General features: G+C 41.5%; 1 protein-coding gene across 29 annotated transcripts in view; it reads right to left on the reverse strand.

Annotated features, from left to right (window-relative positions):
• Positions 1 to 20,765, reverse strand: part of LOC137879462 (ankyrin-3-like) — a 122,521-nt gene that overhangs the window by 43,776 nt on the left and 57,980 nt on the right. For 22 of the 29 annotated variants that reach the window (XM_068720321.1, XM_068720279.1, XM_068720390.1 and 19 more), the window contains exons 2-16: positions 15,218 to 15,319; positions 14,840 to 14,938; positions 11,987 to 12,085; positions 11,277 to 11,375; positions 9,434 to 9,619; positions 8,886 to 8,909; positions 7,157 to 7,255; positions 5,999 to 6,097; positions 5,787 to 5,885; positions 4,996 to 5,193; positions 4,048 to 4,146; positions 3,786 to 3,884; positions 3,585 to 3,683; positions 3,295 to 3,492; positions 1,602 to 1,700 (exon numbers count right to left, since the gene is read on the reverse strand). In XM_068720321.1, coding sequence (XP_068576422.1) covers positions 1,602 to 1,700; positions 3,295 to 3,492; positions 3,585 to 3,683; positions 3,786 to 3,884; positions 4,048 to 4,146; positions 4,996 to 5,193; positions 5,787 to 5,885; positions 5,999 to 6,097; positions 7,157 to 7,255; positions 8,886 to 8,909; positions 9,434 to 9,619; positions 11,277 to 11,375; positions 11,987 to 12,085; positions 14,840 to 14,938; positions 15,218 to 15,319 — 1,698 coding nt within the window. The remainder of the gene's footprint in view (positions 1 to 1,601; positions 1,701 to 3,294; positions 3,493 to 3,584; positions 3,684 to 3,785; positions 3,885 to 4,047; positions 4,147 to 4,995; positions 5,194 to 5,786; positions 5,886 to 5,998; positions 6,098 to 7,156; positions 7,256 to 8,885; positions 8,910 to 9,433; positions 9,620 to 11,276; positions 11,376 to 11,986; positions 12,086 to 14,839; positions 14,939 to 15,217; positions 15,320 to 20,765) is intronic. The other 7 variants (XM_068720349.1, XM_068720263.1, XM_068720255.1 and 4 more) reach the window with 1 other exon arrangement.

The raw sequence follows: 20,765 nt of genomic DNA on the forward strand, positions 1-20,765 counted from the left end.
TTCTTCTTCTTTGTGAAAATGTGGCACCTACATTACCCACAATGCAACTCAACAGCTCGTAGTTCAGTCAGAGATTTATGTTTGTTATGCTAGTAGAGGCCAATGTAGCCACGAGCCACCATCTTCAAGCAGAGATGAAGAGCGGGCTACAGAAGTCTTCAGACCCAACCAACGCTTGAGGCAATTAATCAGACTTTGAACAGCTCCTTCAAGAGTCACAAAAGTAGTATTAGAGTGCTAGCAACAGCAGTAGCAGTATGTTGTTGTCATTGTTTTAGTTGAAAGATCTCCTCATGACACAATGCATGTGTATGTGCACTCTATTATTATAAGTATTGCATCCACACAGAAATCATCTTCCATCTCAGGACGCTTACTGAATAACTGAAACGTCCCACATCTTTAAGAAACGCTCAAATTTAAAAGTGAGTAGTATTCATCCCAATAATCTCACAAACTGCTGGAAACTGTTGTTTCAACTGTCCTGGAGACGTGTGAGACTTGTATAACCTTTGGAGTCAAAATGTGAGGAAACCAATTATGTAATTGTCTTTCTACTCATCTCCAAAGAAAATGACTGTAATTGTAACTGCAGTAAAGGCCTAATTTTGCTTTTGTGTTTGGACTCACTATTACAATGGGGCTGATTTTAGCACGCCACCACCAGGCATTGTGGAAGCTTCATTATCATACCTGACTGCCATTATGTTAAACGCTCTCAGATGGTGGCACAGACACACGCACAACTAGCTCAGACTATAATCAGTGCCAGTAGGCCTATGCTAAGTAAATGCGTCAATATGTGTGAGTGCATGTGTATACAAATGCCTTTCTGCAAGGGTGCATGTTGAGGTGGAATGAGTGCATCATCTGGGGAATAAAAGCAAATCTACCCAGAAGGTTTTTGCAACAAGACAAGCATCTGTTGGCTGTGTTGTTCTGAGATCGGTCCTAAACCTGCCGCTCCTCCACATAACCTCCCCCACCAACCCTGTGTCTTGGAAAATACAACTCCAACAGGGTTCTGCTTATTCTCTTAGAGACAGGTTGGAAAAGGGCAGGCGACAGAAAGACGTGCAGGATGATAAATAGTCACGGTATCTGAATTACTTCCTGATTTTTCTTGATTTGTTGGCCAGGTCTCACCAGAAAAGTTGACTATTTAATCCCCTTCAGGATAACTCAACAGCTGCGTATGTATACTTTATTCTTGATGTTTTGTTCTCTGTTACGCAAGGTTATCTTCTACATACAGCTTCTAATAGTCTGAATGGATGTTTTCCTCTGGCTTCTCTTTTATGTTCACAGGATTTCTTAAAGGATGATTTAAAAACTCTGATCTTGACACACCTTGTTGTTGCTTGGTTGTCACGATGATATAGAAATTTAGAGTTTGTACTGTTGCCTTCATTTTTCTCTGCTCTGTGTGGGAGTTTTCATCTCCTGCCTAAAAAGTGGAGTCTTTTCTGTGTCCTCAGACAGCTCATGTTTTCCAGCAGAAACACATCTGTAAACACCCTGAAAAGTTGTTGTCAAGATAAAGATCGACTCCCTGAAGCATGTCGTGCACTAGGCCTCTCCTCTCTTTAAAGACATCTCACCTTTCCAGCAGCATCAGGCGCAGCTCTCTTCTGCAGGAGGAGACTGGCCACCTCCATCTTGCCGTACTTTGCTGCCACATGCAGGGGACTGAACCCTTTCTGTTGAACACAGAATGAAATACATCAACAAAATGAAAGACAGTGGAAAGACGGAGAGGATGGAGAGGAGGAGTAGAGACGGGTATTAAAACAGGAAGTGAATATTCACTTTGTTTTGGGTCAGCCTTTGCTGGCCTGGGTCAAGCTCTTCTTCATAACAACATAGTTTCTCACATAGTTGTAAATAGCTCATCTGGATGGTAGAGTTCAGCGTCCACTTAGACTTAAAAACTTAGAAAATAAAGGTTTTGTACCCGAAACATGTCTGCCGATATGAACTCACTGTAACAAGTAATTTGTCTTTTCCCAAACTGATAGAATGTAGCATTTCACAACCAATTCAAAACACACTGTTTCATCCTAAAAGGAATATGTACGTATGTTTTTGCATGAAGATTTTTTCTTTGGATGAAATTAGAACCCTGACATTATCATTCAAAAGCATTGTCGACCTGCAATATTCATTGCTATGACCTATAAATGAGTGTTATCTGTGCATGACTAATTTAGTTTTAACGATAAGGTATGTGATACCCTGAGAAACTAAGGCAAAGGCCCCTATTTCCTTGTGTATTCCAGATCTATAAATGTCTGTTGAATAATGTGATCATGTTAATCTCGGCCTCCTTCCTGTGTGTGCGTGAAGATATTTTAAGACATTAGGTCATGTTTTCCTGAGGAATGTGACTCCCACAGATTCCCATTCCACGCTCTGAAACACATGACCTCATTTGTGTGATTGGTTAATATTCTTATAGCTCATACAGTAAAGGGTCATTTTAGAGAAGACTAGTTTTAAATGTTTTCAAATGCGGGCACTTTAACGATAAATTTGTTTCAATAACATCGCAAATGGGTCAATTCATGGTTTCCATCCCACAACACCTCTGTTCCAAGATTCGTGTGACATCGTTTTGTCGAACAACTGATACAAGTGAAGTCCCAAAAGAAGTGTGTGTGTGTGTGTGTGTGTGTGTGTGTGTGTGTGTGTGTTAGAGGACGCTGGCACCATGGGGTTTAACGTTCATTAATCTGTTCCACTGACGGAGGTCACCTTCAAAGACAGCCCACAGCAACATACAACCACACACATGCACAAACCAATTCCACGAAGTCTACTCTAAATCTCTTTTTGACCTTGATCCGTACAATTAGTCACATGTGAAACCAGCACCACCAAAAACCGACATCATCCGTCCATGTTGGGCTGCACCTATGCACTTAAGCACTTAAGTGCTGTCTTACATTAGTGGGTCAACACTAATACGGCCACTGACCTGAATGTGAGCACTTCAATTCATGTGACTCCTCTATGTGACAGAACGGAACATGTTTGAGCCTTGTACATACACTGGTTATTGGTCTCTATGAACGCTTTTGTTGTGACAGAATATTTCAGCAGCAACAAACTGACTGATGAACATAATAAGACGAGCATCATGGAGACTATTGGAAACTGGTGCCCACTAGTGGAGAGACACGGCACTGAAATAATGAAGCTGCTCTGTTCTGTGATGCTTGGTTCTTCAGATGTGTCTTCAGAAATCCAAACATCTAGTTCCATGATATCATGACGACCCTCCATCGGACCCACCTTAGTCGAGGAGGAGAGCGAGGCTCCGTTCTCCAGCAGCATCACAGCAACGTCTTGGTGTCCCTCGCGGGCAGCCAGGTGAAGGGGGGTGTAGCCTGAGGTGGTGGCGGCGTTGGCAGAGGCGCCGCACTGCAGCAGCTGTTGGACAATGTCGACCTTCCCCAGCCGACTGGAGATGTGCAACGCTGTCTGGTCGTCCTGCAGAGAAGGAGAAAGTGACTTTTTATCCTTGGTTTTGTTTCATTTTTCTCCCCGTCACAGTGATTGATAACGAGGCTCAGTGTTCTCACCTTGGACTTGGTCTCCACCTTGGCTCCGTTCTTGAGCAGGTATCGGACCACGTCTGCTTGACCTGCCCTTGCTGCCATGTGGAGAGATGTCTCTCCTCGCTGGAAGAAACATGGTTTTCAGTGGGAGCATTTTGCATGTGATGATGTGGGACTTTAACTCTTGTTAACATGTAACAGTGCATTACAAATTCATCCACTCACTACATTGGTCGTGTTTGGTGAGGCTCCGTGGTGCGTCAGTGCATGGACAATGTTCTCATGGCCCATGAAGGCTGCCACATGGATGGGCGTTAGGCCAGACTGTAGACAAAACAAGTCCAAACAAAGACAAGCTCTATTAAAGTAAGTCACAATGTATAAAATAGTGCAGCTCAGAATAGTTAAAAGCCAGCGCAGTTTGAAGAAACCACTTCTGGTGCCAGGTGCGAACAGGTAGAGTGAAGGAGAAAATAGTGCTCAGTACCTCAGTGACAGCCTGGATAGAGGCTCCATGTTTAAGCAACAGCTCCATCACTTTCACTCTGTTCTTCTTGCAGGCGATGTGAAGCGGAGTGAAACCGTTCTGCACACAGAAAGACAGAAAAAATGTGGTGTGAAGCTCACACTCACACAAGGGATGATCTCTCCACAGCAACAAGATATTTATGACTGCTTTTATTTGGCTGATAAGGTGAAGCACATCTGCTAGAAAACAAATGGGTGGTAAAGAGAATGTTAGTTACAAACCACAAAGGTGACAAAGAAACCTTTTCTCTCTTCATTTTTCTACTCCTCAAATTACGAATGAATCCCTTTTTATCTCTCCTTGTCATTTTCAACATCTGTTCTTTCTGGTTTGCTTTCTGTGACAATTTTTTTGAGAGAACATTGTACCCCTTATTGTCTCATTCTCCTTTCAAACCATCACATAGGTGCAGCAGTAAAGCCTGATGGCTGGCTCATTTTGCCATAACACAAAACTGCATAATGCAATTGTAAAATTGCATTCAAATATTTTCTTTTCTCATTTCCTGTATCAATTGAATTCATTATTCTTCATGAAGGATAATTCCCTTTTTTTTTGCCAAGCAAAACATTTTGTAGGACACACTGAATATTTAGTAGTTTTAATTATTATTAAATATATATTATCATTATGATCATATCAGTTTGACCCTTTATTATTCACTTTATATTCTTTATATGTATTGTGTATATACATATGTTTTTTTTTATAACCTTTATTTTCTTTTGTTCTATGTGCTGCAGCTGTCTTGTCAGGAAACTACTGCAAAGAGCCTCTCATTGAGATTCTTCTTGTGGTTAAATAAAGTTATATATTATATGTTTATTTACTGGATGCTTTTCTCCAACATGACCATGTCACTTTTCACACTCAGCCCCATTCCTCCATGCACCCCTTTATCCCTACCAGAGCCTTGGCGTTCGGGTTGGCCTTCTTGTCCACGATGAGCTTGGCCACCTTGTAGTGACCACAGTGGGCGGCAACGTGCAGCGCCGTCAGGTAGTCGTTGGTGACGTCGTCCACCGGCACGTCGTGATGGAGCAGGAGCTGGACGCAGTTCAGGTGGTCCCCCTGAGTGGCCATGTGGAGCGGTGATAGCCCGTTCTATAGTGGGGGGGAGAGAGGTAAAGACAGAGAGAGGGGGAGAGAAAGAGAGAGGCAGACAGAGAGCGAGACAAACAGAGAGACAGAGACAAACACACACGCAGACGGACACATAGACAAATGGACAGACAGACACAGTAAGTTAGGACGTGGCCAAGCGCTGCACAGACAGACTGTGAGGGAAGTTGTTGAAGAAGGTTACAGAAGCATTGTTATAACGAGGCCATTACAACAATGTCTATTTTGTTACACTGGTCGTCCTGCGCGGTCAAACTTTGGGGCTACGCAGCGGAGACAGGCTGTTCTGGAGAAGTCGCACAGACGTTATGGAGACAATGCGACAACACTACAGCAACAACAACAGACCTGCTATCTGATTGGTTAGACGTCAAATAGCTCTGTGTGCTGAGGAAAGCTAGTCTACACAAACATCTGTATTACGTAGTTATTAGCGATGTGTACCCTGTTTCAAGTGAAGTGTGATCTATTCTGTTTTATAGAAGTCAGAGAAAAACAAACATGTGACATGAATTTGTTCCCTTTCCTATTCTGAGCTAAGCAGCGCCTCCTAAATTGATCGTCCCAGTAGCTACCTTGGTCTTGGAGAGGAAAGGAGCTCCTCGGTCTAGTAGGATCTCTACCACTTGCTCGTGCCCGCTCCTCGCCCCACAGTGAAGAGGTGTCAGACCATCCTGGAAAAGAAGAAAGACAGCTAGTGTTAATAAATCACAGAAGATGAAAAACAAAAAATCAGCCTCATGGGCTTCTGAATGTCTTTGAGCTTTCTGAGGAGAATTGGTCTCACCTTGGTCTTTGCATCAATTTTGGACCCTCTGTCCAGCAACAACTTGACCATGTTGCTGTTGCCCCTTTTTGAAGCCACATGAAGCGGTGTGATGTCATTCTAAACAACAAAGAGGAGACAGGTGTTATGATTAAGCCGTCAAATTAAATGTAATGGTTTATTATCTACACAAAATCATACACTGGCATTTAAAAGTCTACAATTAAATTTAATTTATTCGTTAGATATATAACATGTAATCTTTTATTTTAAGTTGTAATATAAACCCTACGCTCTGCTTATTAAGGGTACATAGGCTTTTATTATCAAGCCAACAGCTGTAAAACAGCTTAATTGTGTAATTTATCTCCACTGCTGTAGAATGACTCTTTAGACCTGAACCTGTAATCAGTGTCAAAAAGCAGCACAAACACAAACACTTCTTCACACACTAGCTCATATAATTACGGGCCACTGTTGACTCTGCTTAGCTAATGTCTAATAATGTGGAAACAAACACATATTTAATGGCAACCTTTCTTGTATTACAATGTAAATAGCACAGTAGTCCTACTCTGCTTATTATTAAAAAGAAGAATGAAGCCTACAATGATGCACATAGTATGAACTTTGAGCTTCAAGTCCATCAAAATCAAAACACTTTGCATATACTGTCATGTTTTATCCACAAAAAATCTGTCTGACGGTTATATAGACTCTATTAATCAATCGTGTGACTCGTAGATCACCAGAGATTGTAAGTATGCAAAACAGCTTTACCATCATCTTCATTTTTTTATACAAAGCAGCAAATTCTGTACCAATATTTTTAACAACACATCATACTCAAATCCCTTCTATGTCTTTATAGTCATGAATATCTTGAACTAATTTTAACGTCAATCTCAGGTGGATTTGCCAAATCCACCCTTTAACAAAATTTCCAGAATCCAAATTTTATCCAGAATAATCTACCTCATCATTTAACCCTCTTATGCAACATAAAATACCAAAAAGCTGCAGTCTTAAGGAGCATTGAGGGACTGCTCAACCACTGTTTCACATCTGTTCAGGATCACTGTGTTCAGCATATGCAGCGCAACACCTCCACCTTCACTCCTGTTTACCTTTTATGCTGGTAGTACCCCTCCCAAACAGCAGAGGGCAGAATAAACTCACCCGAGCCATGAAGTCCACAGCAGCTCCTCTGTTCAGCAGAAGCGTGGCCACGTTAATGTTGCCATAGTGAGCCGCGATGTGGAGGGGGGTGAAACCACTCTGAGGATCGGAGAAAGGCGAACAACACACACGTGCAAACAGACAGGCACACACATTACATTACAAACTATGAAACCACCACACATGTGCTGTACAGACCGGGAGCTTTACAGCGGCCTACACAGGCCTACTGTTGACGTACAGAGGAGGACACACACTGCTATACACTGTAACACTAACACCTCACTTTCCCCACAGTGGCAGAGAAAGTCGTTTAATCGAAGCATCAAACATGGGTCCAATGGTATGCTGACACCGAAAGGGGTTTTAGGTCCAGTATACCATATGGGCTTCTATGTGCTTTCATGATCACAATGGGCAAAATCAAGTAAAACTATATAGGTTTATGTGTTAAATACAACTCCAGTTTGACAGATGTTATTTACCGGTAATCTAAAACATCTTGTTTACAACATCCTGACACTTTCAAAAGTGTAAAAAATTGTCCTGCAAATGAACCTAATGTCCATTTGTTACCATCTTAAATTAAGGTAATTTCCCTGGCAATACCCCTGGCTTAGTGGGCAACAGCTGTGAAAGCAACAGAAGGACACTGGAAACAATCTGTCCAATAAGTAAATGAATCTCACAGTAAGCTATCTAATCGTTGGCATCCCAATTTCAGACATGTGTATCCACTCTGCTGATATCCGGTGTCTCAGAAACCCTAACCAAAAACACTACGACTTTAAATAATCTCAAAATATATTCTTACACTCAAAAAAAATCCTATTAAAAAAGTAAGTTAACCAAAAATGTAAATGAACCACAAAAATCCATCTTTTTATAGTCAGTCAGTGACTTTCTTCCGTCTTCCATCAGAGTACTATGTAAATATTTTCACCACGATGCAGGAGCCTCAGATCACAAAGCCATTTTCTGGATGAATCACTTCAGATAACTTTCCAGTCTGCCAAAGCCAGACACAATGCCAACCAAAACAGGCACACACAGAAGGTGGCCGCCTGACTTTGGTGTGACGAGGGGGCCTTGTTACCATAGAAGCAGTGTCGAGGTAGCTTGTTGCTTTGGTCCCATGCAAAATGCTTTAGATGCAAGGGTTGAGGATTAGATTAGGTCTAAAATCAATAGAGCGTAGTAAACTAATTAGACTAACTGTCTGTTGCTAGAAGGCTGGGTTCCTTTACGGCTTAATGGGGGTTTGGGTTGCCATGCAGGTTATGTACAAACCGCTGCTTTTCAATGAATGATAACCACTTTTCATGCTAACACTGGTTATCATGTTAATTGGTTTCATGGAAGGACTGTGTCAGGATACATTAGGACAACATTTTGTCAACAGTCACAATGAATTTGGGAAAAATAACAGCCGAAGCTTTGGACACCATGAAACCATTAGAATCAGCTTGATACCCAAGCCTCCAGCCTCAGGACGTACTGAATCAGTATTAGTAAAACATGCGCTTTTACTCTGAATTTCTCAATGACTAGAGGTATCCACTACATGAATGAATAGATGGAGAGGGAGATGAGACTGAGGGGACGACGACAAAGGGCTGCAGAAACACTACTGCATCAAGTCAGGGGCACTGAAGTGTTTGTTTGGTTTTTCAGAGTTTTTCATGAGCTGCAATGGAGAGACTACGTAATGTACAGAGTAGAGGTGTACCTCTGTTGTTCTATTCACCATCATCTACAGAGTCAGCCAAGAGAGGAGAGAATGGGCAGTTAGTGAGCAAAAAAACAGAAAAGGGCCTCCACTGACATGAAGTGGAGGAGCACAGAGAGGGGAGAAGGAGATCAGTACAAAACAATTTATGGCAATAAATTTATGTTGTCTAGGATTTTAAATTTGAGACATTCTCAACCAAAATCCTTTTCCAGCACGATCATAAAGTACATTCACAAATTCCTGTTTCTGTCATCTGAGACTTCTTATATACAGTGACTGTTATTCTGATCAATAATGTGATTTAATAAATACAAACGAAGAAATGTACATCTGAATCTCTCCCCTTTCTGCCAAAAAGATGTTCAAAAGCAAATTTAACCAAAACAAAGTAGAGAAAAAGGCAGCAAGAAAAAAAAAACTGGCTTTGTAAACCAAAGATGTCAATAATCAAAGAAACAATTAAACAATCAAATAATCAGAGATTTAAAAAAAAGAAACAATCAACTGAAGATCCACCACCTGGCTGCATCAGCGCCGTGACTCACCTTGGACTCAACATCTGCGTTGTGGTCGTTCTGCAGGAGCAGGGCCGCGGCCTTGGTGTCATCCTTGCGGGCAGCGATGTGCAGGGCAGGTAGGCGTACCTTGCCCTTTGTATCATTCTCCAGCAGCAAGGAGACCACCTGGTCATGGCCCTGCTGGAGGGCCACCGCCAGAGGAGTGAAGCCATCCTGCGTGTGAGGAGAGAGAGAGAGGAGTCACTGGGGCTGGAGGGGCGCCGTAATGCATTACCGGTGACGGGGCTGATATGAGATGGTTAGTGTGACTGGATGGATGGACTGAATTATCATTTTGCTGCAGGCAGAGAGGACAGCAAAGCAAGACCCCTGAGTCCTATAGAAATTTAAAAGGTTATTAATGGTCCAATGAATTCCAGCACGTTTCCTTTTGTTTTAGAAGATCTTCTTTATAGTGTACAAATGGTACATTAGTCTGAAAACTATATAGAACCTGATTTTCTCGTAATGCAAAAATGTCACTAAAAAAAAGCTAAAGTGATGGGAAACATGAGAGCAACAGTAAAATGTTTCATAATTCTCCATCAACTCAAACTGCAAACATTTTGTTTTTGTGTGATAATTTTATTCAGAAACAATCCAGAGATTACTTTATGATTGTACCTGGAGGTTACATTTTCTATATTTATGTTGCCACAATCAAATATCTTCTCTCTGAGGAAAAGGAATCATCTGGAAACTCGAGATAGAAAGTTTAACCTTTAGACAGTCTGATCTTCCTGGAACATTTAGGATAGTAAATCATGACATAATAGCCCATGTGTCAAACAGATGTAGAGATTACTGTACACTTTCTGTGTATTCTCAAGCCTTCTCACCATATAGGACACTGATGTAAGTTACATAATGAGATGATGGGTGGAAAAGGTTCACGTCTATCTCCTACACACATTACTCTCATGATGCATAATTCAGCTGGAGGCTCCCTGCCCCAGCAGTGCGTTTCTATATACTTCAATGTGTGTGTGTATGTGTGTGTGCAGTAAGTATTTGTAGAACGTGTAGGTGTGCCTGAATATATATATCATGTTCACGTGTGCAGATTGGTGAGTGTGCACATGTGCAAACATATTCTATGTGTATACATGTCCTGAAGGGCATCCCGTGTTCAACCATGTAGCCCGTAGATGTAAGCTAGTGGACTGTAGACGGGCTTGGGTATGCCATTAGTCCCATCAGCTATTTGTCTCTGCATGTGCTTGTGTGTGTGCTTGTGTGTGTGTGTGTGTGTGTATACGTGTCGGGACTGGTAAGTATGTGTGTGTACGGGTTCCACAGGCTGAGCAACGTAAATCAGAGCAGTAACAGCAGCAGCAGCCGTGGAGGAGAGGCAGCGAGCGGAGCGGACCTCATCTGTGACCCGCTCAAGGTCACTCTGCCTCCACCACCATACACTACCAATCAATGACGCTCTGCCTAGTCCCTCATGAGGAGATGAGGAAGGAGGGAGGGAGGGAGGGAGGGAGGAGGGGAAGTGGAGAAGGAGCAGGCAGAGGAGGATGGTGGAAAGACAGTGAGTATAGACAGAGTGGGAATGTGAGACAGAAAGGACACAGAGACAAAGGAAGAGTGGAAACAGACGGAGACAAAAGCAGATGCAGAGTGTGTGGGGTCAGGATCATAAAAGGAGGAAGGGGAGGAAAGAGAGGAGAGGAGATGAAGGTGGTTAGTACAACAGATGTAAAGACCACACATGACCGAGGCAGAGAAAATGCATGGAGACTTACTGTAGCAGTATAGAGAGGTGGACACAGGACTGGCACACGTACACACACAATAACAAACACACACACAAGCACGCGTACAGTACCTCAGTGGCCATACTCTGGCTGGCGCTGTGCTCCAGAAGGAACCGTACCACCTCCAGGTGATTCTCCTGGGCGGCCATGTACAGAGGAGTGAAGCCATTCTGGACACAACATAGACCAAAACACACATGCACATTTACATACAGGCTTAGCTGCCACTCAAAGAGATGAATGTGTCCTTCTTTTGGTCTTTTCTGGTTGATCTTTTCTTTGTTACATTACACTGAAAGCAATGCAACATGTCCCAATATGCCTTAGATGAGGACACTTGTACTATCAAATGATATAAATGTAATTCAAAATCTTGAGAGTGATACAAACACAGACACAAATGAAAATGTTCAGGTAAAGTCTGAAAGATTTTTGCGTTACTGTTACATCTCTATTGGGTTTGATCAGAGCAGAGAGAAAGAAGGTGCTTGTAATCTTTCTTCTCACCTTGATCTGATAGTTTAATTTAAAATGCAAGGACATCAGTTTCCTGGAGAGGCAGAGGCCTAGTTGGCGTGATGCCAGATCGTGTCAGTGAGGATCTTTCCACTGAGTGATTCCCCTCAGTGTCATTGACATGACGATGCAATATCACACAAACAAATGTGTGTATTGTAATTACACTTAAGTTGTTTCAGTTCCTAAATGTAGACCAACGGGACCTCACTGTCATTTTGACATTGTTGCGTGTGTACGTGTGTGTGTGTTGAGTGTGTCCCACCTGTGATTGTGAGTTGACATTGGCTCCATTCGTGACTAGCTCTTTGACGACTTCCGTTTGGCCAGCCAGCGAAGCTATGTGCAGAGCAGTGTTTCCTTTCTGGATAGCATGGAACAGCCAAAGGAATGTGTGTTAAGCTCTGCCCCACCTGTCCAATCGTATTGCTTGTGTGTGTGTGTGTCTGTTTGTCACTATAGTCTGTATATATCCATGTCAGTCTCCATGTGCACCAGTGAATCCCCCCCACGCCATCCACACTTCTGTACTGCTGGCATTCTAGCTCTGGCATCCCCCTACCTGCTCTGCCAACAATGTGTCACTTCCGATGCTCCGCGTCCCACACATAAATGAGCTCCACTTGAGCCTCGGCCATAAATAACACTACAGGAGGCGTTCTATGAACCGGTACGGGTCCTTGTGAAGGCAGATTCGACCCCCAGCCTTTCTCCTGGCCGCGTGATACTGGGCTCTGTTATTCGACAAGTGCTGTTACACAATAGTGATCATCTGTCACATGTACTGTATACTGTAGCAAGGAAATCAGATAGCAGGGCAAATTAATAAAGAGACAAAGAGGCTGGTTGGTATATACTGTAGCCGAAGACAAGAGCGTGTGTGCTGTACTGAGTCTAAAGGCTTTTCTGGAATACAAAACAGTAAAAGCAATTATTCTATTAGTTTATGATCTGAACTATAAATTGAAATTATGTTGCGTTATTATGTTTGAGCTCACTGATTATGGGTTATTGTAGATGCTTGATCTAGATTTGTTCCCAAAGCATTTTTACTGTAGTGTATATTCTTTGGAAAATGGTAATTATCTGAGCCTTTGACAGCAAATATGATTATAAAATGTAAATGTCTCTACATGTTGGATACAATGTCATCATCTTAAGCGTAAATATGCAATCTAATGCAATAACTATGCAAAATGCAGACTATTACCTTTGAGAAGCTTACATGCTTCAGTTTTTGTTGAGAACGGTATATTGATTTAACTTCTCAATATCTGCCCATAAATTCCAGAATCTGCTCATAGCAACTAAAGAATTGTTTAACTTTTTATTCCTATGTTCTTCAGTAAAAGACTCCACCGATTTACAATTGCACATTTGAGAATTGTATTTGCATTTAATGCATTCTTGTTCCTTTTCAAAACATGCTGCCTACATTACCCACAATGCAACTTGAGCACAGACAGTTTGGTCAGAGATTCAGGTTTGTTACGCTAGTAGCAGCTAATGTAGCCTTGAGCCATTAGCCTTAAGCAGAGATGAGGAGCGGGCTACAGAGCACTTCTTTCTAACTCACACACCGACAATTTTTCAAATTTTTTCTCATTTTCAAACTAGTAGTATTCAGCAAAAACTGATGCTGCCTCAGGTGACAGCCATTTACAACATTTTCAGTCCAGTAAAACACAAACTTCAGCCCCAGAAATTGTAAATAAAGTTAAATCCGCATCTCTCTGACAGTCTCAACATTGTAAGCTTCACAAGAATAGCATTTGTTATTGAGCTGCCAAGGGGCTAATGAACCGAGAACACGGCCTCTTGTTTTACTCTCCAACAACAAGAGCAGCACAACATAAGAGGGGCGGATATACAATTAACTTTAGCATTAAACACCCACAGAGCCTAAATGCTAAAACACTTTGTGTTACTAAATCTAGGTATCCTAGATAGCACTGCCTTCCTAATTGTCTCCATCGGCCGTATAAAATAGAAACTGATAGGCGTTGGGGTGCAGGCGGTGGATTCCCAAGATCTCAAACTAATCCCTCAGCATCCTCAGGGTCACAACAGAGAGAGGCTTTAATTGGGGAGATTTTCTCCTTGATCTTGAATATTTCATTGTGTCCTCTGTTTATGTCAGCACTAGGCACATGGCCTGTGGCAGAGAGGCTGAACCAGACGACTAAATGGGAGTGAACGCCTTCTGGGCTCAAATCTGAATAATGTTTTGAGTGACTCTCTATCTCAACTCCTTTTGGCATTGGAGTAAAAATGCTTCAAAGGAAGAGACCCTCTCCTGATGAATTATACTGTATTACAGTACATAAAATAAAACACTTCTTCTGCTTTTGCCTACCTTGTTCTTTATTACATATTATATTTAATACATTCCACTGTGGAAATTATACTGAACTCCCGATGCTTCATATCTTATAGCATTCCGCACAGGGATCATTAAATATTGATCCAAAATTAAACTCTAAATGAAGAATGCACACTTATGCTGCAATCCATTGTCAACCTACGACATAGAAAAGTGCAAGTCGGAATTCAAAGGGGCACTGCACACATTGAATTTCATCATTTTTTACTTTGTCTTGTGTTTTATGGGGCGTTTGTGTCGTGAAATGTGCGCAGTAACAACGTTGTAATTGCCATTTTCATTCAGTTGATTTGTGCTTCTTTGCCAGCATGCAGCAGTAGTTTAATCCTCCTGTCTATTACAACAGGGTTCCTGTGGATCCTTGAAATGTCTTAAATTAGATTTTCAGAAGTATTTCTCCCCAGGATTCTCTAGTTTTTAATTTAAAGACGGCTACTTTATACACTTCTTCTCTCTGTTGTGGTAATTGATGTAGGTCCTATGCAGATGCTGAGACTTGTCATAGAAAACATCAGTTTGCTGCGGGCGTCCATGTTTTCCCGAACAGATGCACTGGGACGCATTTAGATTGTAAGTGGGTAATACCTACTTGGAATTATTGACTTCCGACTTGCAATGGATTGCAGTATCACAGTAGTAGCACTGTAGCAAAGTGCCGCCATGTTTTGTTCTGAATCCAAATATAGCCCTCCGTAACATCAGCTGAGCTGCGATAGGTGATGGGGTGGGCCTTACCTTTGTGGCTGAATCCACATCTGCTTCCAGCTTCAGCAGCTCAGCAACAACCTCGACATGCCCCTCTTTAGAGGCTAGATGGAGAGCGTTCAGACCATTCTGAGAAAGGAACACATTTAGTGCAGTCTGTGTAGCTCTTGCACAAGGATATACTATGAGATAATGTTAAAAAGGATAAAATATTTAATTTAGAGGGCGATACTGCTTGTTCAGTTGAGCCCTTGAGCCCTCAATTCGAAAATTCAGCTGATGCAGCAGTATGGTGATGGCATGTTTATGTGTGCAGAAAAGAATAACTTAAAATTGTTCGATACCCCAAGGAGGACAGACACTCGCAAGAGCATTTTAGTTTCTTAATAAGTGTCTGAGAAAACATACCTGATTGCAAATGTTAATCTCAACCCCAGACTTGAGGTAGTCAAGGACCTTTTCTAGGTTTCCTGCCCGGGCGGCTCGCAGGTAACTGGCATTGCTGTCAGACTGGAGAGGAGAAAGCAAAGAGACAGAGAAAAAGAGAGAGGATGTGAGTACGTTAAGTCAGACTTCAGCCACGTGCTTATCGGCATTAAACTGTTAATTATTAGGCATTCAAGAGAACAAAAGCACATACAAAAGCCAAAAATGTACTGTACCAGGTAGAACTCTGTCATAATTTCTCAGGCATCCACAAAACATCTTAACAGGGGAAAAAACAGAGCCAATACACACAGCAGGTCCATTGTCCCGTTAAAACCAATGTAGTAAAGTCCACTGGTGTCTCAAATTAACGCTGAAACATCTCAAAAAGTAAATCCATGAAAAAGCGAACAGAGCGACAGCACATCTTCCTAACAAATCACGTCACCCAGCGTCCAGCGATCCCACCGAGCTGTTATTCCAGCTCTGTTAAATCCAAATGTCTCCGATTCCCAAAGGTAGGAAGTTCAGCGACCGGGTGGTCTCTAGTACTGCCACAGAGACCTCCTCTCGTTCACAGAGATCTCTCTCTGAATCCACCAGTAAAGTAGTTGTATGTGTAGGTCGCTGTGCTACCAAAAGCAGAGCATTCTCTATTCTGCTTGACTGTCCTTTATTTCACTACAGAAATAGGGCTTTGCACACCAACAAAAAATGATGAGGCAAGCATGTTTTTGCCCCTATAACAAATGTGGTGTGTGTGTGTGTGTGTGTGTGTGTGTGTGTGTGTGTGTGTGTGTGTGTGTGTGTGAGTGAGCGAGAGAGAAGGAGAAAGGGGGGAGGATAAGAGTAGACAAGGAGATGGAGAAAGCTAAAAAGAGAGAAGACGAGAGAGAGGTTGTGTTTCTCTGTATTCATGTTAGCTCCTGGGACATTTGGTTTGACATTAAGTGACACACAGCAAACTCTGCACATTTTGTCTTCCTTCTTCTCCTTCGCAGCAGCAGCCTTGCAAAGAGCATTTTGTAAAACTCAGCACTTGAGCTGCTGAGAGGAACGAGGGAGCTTTGATACACTGCTTCATAATAGAGGCTCAAAAACCAAATTCCCCTGAATTATCAAAAGCCCCAGACCTGCTAAATTTAGCCTTGCGTCCGGTGACACTTAGGATAAACTCAGCAGGGACGAGCGGTTATCCAACATTGTACTCTCTCCCTCCGCCGTTCTTTTCCAGAAATAACTCTGACGAACATAGAGGGATCTGACCCAAAGCCAAAGTGTGAGTGAACAAGACATCCAGCATCAGATTGTTCCACTGATAAGCCGTATACAACTGTGAGAGGAAAATATTTGGTTCTATGTGTGCTCATGCACGAACAAAATAATGGCAGACGGAGCAGCGGTAACTGGAAGTCATTTCCTGATTACAAGAAACCATTAAGCTAAAGCTCATATCAGACCACATCACGAAATGTCTTCTTCCTTTATCCAAACCGCCAACGAGAGAGAACCGCACTGAACCACTTAAGACCTTTCTGTTCTTTATTCCTGTTCTGTTCTTCTGGCCTGAACCATCGTGATCACTAGATTGTGTTGTGTTTCTGTTATTCTGGATGTCAACCAAACTACTCATCATCTAAATATGATTTAATTCTACCTCATAATTCAACTGACGTAACAAAGACCTCTATACTCCACTACTCCACTACTATGGACACCAAGAATCAGCGTCCTACATGATGACCTGTGTAAAATGCTTTGGCTCCCCTCCAGCCTAAACCCAGCCACCTCAACACTCTCACTGAAGTAATCTCCTTGCACTTATTCCACGATAGTTCTACGCGATGTCTACATACTTATGATATTGACAATGATTCACAGTGATTGTTGGTTACCAATGGTGCACTGCGGGAATGAAAACAAGGTATTTTTGATGAGAAAACATGCTAGAAAGATGAGAATATAAACGGAGTAGGATCATGGTGGTCATTTCCTTAACAGAAACTTCATACACTCTCTCTTTAAACGTTTACATTTTACAACTTCTTCTTTTTCTTCTCCTATTTCTTGCCGTTCTTCACCTTCACCATCTTCTTCTTCTGAAGCTTCAAAAGACAATAAAGAAAGACAGAAACAGCCCTGTTTCTGTTAGAATATAATGTATTATCTTTTTAGATATTTTTTTAAAGAACTTCATAAAATAAAAATCTCTTTAAACAAGTTCAACCATATGATTGCTATAATTATTTATAAGACGTATAAGACTCAGCAGAACTCTTAACACTGGTGCTGAATTTCTGTCTTTCTTTTTCATGTGCATTTTATATCTATTATTATTATTATTTTAGTTATTTGTTTCTTTAGTATTATTTTCTTGTATTTATCTTATTGTATTTTGAACCTTTTGGTAGATCACTCCAGTTAACATTTGTTGTTTATAAAATTAATATATATATATATATATATCACAGATAGCGGAAGGGGAGGAGAATGCTAGGCTTATACCAGACTAGTCAGACTAGTTTATGCCCAACTTTAAATCATTTAAGTCAAAGTCTCTTCACATATTGCCATATCTGTGCAGCATGTGTGTGTGCATGCCTGTACACACCTCCACAGCAGTCGTGTTTCTTAAATAACTGACATCATCTAAGTCAAACATGATGACATGTAATACTGTAGTCTTGTTCTTTCAATCGTTCAATGCAGATATTTTATAGAAGGCCATGAACTGAGACCAGACTAGAAACATACACTCTCACTTTAGAAATACGTAGATACAATACATCTGTAAAAATATGGAAGTCTAAAAGCATTTTTAAATTGTACATGTTTTTGCATAGGTTACCATTTTGCAGTAGTCTTTCAAATAGCACTCAGTTCTCTTTGCGTCTCCTTCTGCATCTGCCCAAGCTTAAGTGCCAACAGATTAAGTAGTCTTCATCCATAAATCACTATTCATTGCTCTCGTCAGTTTATCCCTTAATGCCCGCAGTGAAAACCAGGGACCAACATGTCCAACCCTCCATCCATATCCCAGCTATGTCCAAAATGAGGGATCTTGAAGTCTTTGTGAATGAAGCATTACGCAGGACGGAGCAAGAGATTAGTAAAAGAAATATCATTAAGCCTCCACAGATCAGAGGTTCAAAGAAAATGGGGCCATTAAAGACTAGGTTAAGCCTGAAGGAAAGCATTAATCTAATGTTAGATAGAAGAGAGAGGATGAGAGAGAGAGAGAGACAGACAGAGAGAGAGAGACAAACAGAGAGAGAGAGACAGAGAGCGAGAGAGAGAGAGAGAAAGAGAGAGAGAGAGAGAGAGAGAGAGAGAGAGAGAAAGAGAGAGAGAGAGAGAGCGAGAGAGAGAGGAATCTGACTCACAAGTGATAACTGGAATAGATGAGAATTTAGCATTCTCAATTACAGTCTTACAGAGTAAAAATGCAGCTAATTTCTGTGTGAGTCGCTGTAAAAATGACAATTAACCATCTCAGTTGTAATTAAAAATGCCCTCTGGTCACTGACTGGTGTCTACACATTCTCTTTAACAGGGAGAGGAAACATAACAATGACGCCTTAGTATTGTACACTAAATATAGTGTTGAAGGGCCGTAATATGTAGGTTTGATGGGATTACTATACATCTATTTAATATTAAGAGTCAGACTTTTCGATTCAAATCCTTAAAGCTGAACAACCCATTAAAGCTTAATCTGTAAAACCCTGTAATATAGCCCGGCCTATATGTGTGAGGCAGATACCAACATCCATAACTGAAAGTTTAAAATATCCCCTAAAGGATCCTCTACATTTAAAAAAAAATTGTTACGACGATGTTCACTATGTGGAATATTTGAGAATGAAAAAAAAATTGTAATGCACTCTGGTGAACTACGTTATAATGACACTGTTCACAAGGACCTCTGGACTGCAATATCTTGTTACTTATGGAAGAGTGACAAAATGAAGCACACTCGCTAAAGATAGAGTGCATACAAATAAACAACAAAACACTTCGTTATTGAGTGCCATTGATGAACACTATTGTCCCACAATGACTGACATAGACAAAAGAAATGGAGGAGCTACTTGCAGCTCTACAAAACATTAGAATATAAAGTAAAAATTACATATAAAATAAATTAATTCATTCATTTGCTTGAGAAGGTTAATTGGCAGTAGCATTCTAAAGTCGTAGTTTGATTACCAAACGTTAGTAAAGTATATAGATTTCATGTAACTGCATAATACAGTATAACACATAGTATAATAATAATAATACAAGTAGTATATAGTATGGAATTAGGACACAGTATCTGTCATGCTCTCCAATAGAAGCAGTCAGGTTTTTGGGTGGTTCACATCGTTCCTTCATTCTAGGCATAGAGATTCATGACATTTTGGAGCTGCAGAGCATTTGTATCTATTTCTGCTGAATCTGTACTATGCACTTCCTCTCCTCATGACATCAACACAGTGATCGTCTAGATGAATGGAGGATATTTACATGTATAAAGACTGATATCCCCGGGCCGCCAGACTGCGATGATGTCAGTTTGGCACTCGAGTGTGTAACAAAACAGAAACTTGTGCAGCATTTTGCACTGAACACATGTATAAGAAGGAATGCATATCGACACATACGAGTCTGCACACGCTGTGGATCGGCGTCCACAAAAAACAAATGCAAGAAAAAATATGTACACACAAACACAGACAACACAGGGAATGTTGATGTCATGGCTGCAGGCTGTGGGTGAACTGAGCAAGCTTAGAGGTGGGGAGACAGACGAGCAGCGGCTGTATTGTTTCACTATATCCCCTTCTCTCCTGACAACACAAAACACACATAGCTTCACAGCTCTGCTAGCACAAAGCCAGGGGCATCCAGTGGCAGACCACAACACCCACCAGTGCCAAAGGACATCACCCCACCAACCTCCACATCTATTTCTCTGATCCCTAAACTGGCAAACTTCTCAAATCCCCTGTCCTGCCTAGTACCTCATCCTGATTTCTCTGTTTCTCTCAAGGCTACATATGGAAACGCTATTGATGAATTAATGCCACCATTTAACTGTCACCAGAAAATCATTAGTAAGGCTTTAGGAGGTATGGACGCAAAGCTTGTTGTTGGCAACACAATGAATGGTAATCTATCACCGGAGATTTTAGAGCCTCCTCTGATTCAAAATGTACGAGATGTCCTATGTACAGTGCATCAACATCTGCCTCACAGCTCTCCCGACTGTAAATATCACATGCTGTCACTCTAAAACATCCCTCTATTGTAGTAATGTTGCGTATGGAAAGCACCACACATTTCACGAGCACCACAAAGAGGAAACACGTGGTCTAATGTGGCGTAACCGCTGATGGCCACTAGGAGACAGTGAGTAAATGACTGAAGCCACGGTCATTCCTTAAAGCACTGCAAACAAGCCTTACATCCAGCATCACATGCTTTTATTCCATCATAAAGAAATATATTTGGGAAATACATTGTTTTGCTGTCTTGCTGAGGGTAA

This window comes from Cebidichthys violaceus, unplaced genomic scaffold (assembly GCF_023349555.1).
Source record: "Cebidichthys violaceus isolate CVI_PGR_0920_01 unplaced genomic scaffold, fCebVio1.0.p SCAF_10, whole genome shotgun sequence".
Taxonomy (NCBI): domain Eukaryota; kingdom Metazoa; phylum Chordata; class Actinopteri; order Perciformes; family Stichaeidae; genus Cebidichthys; species Cebidichthys violaceus.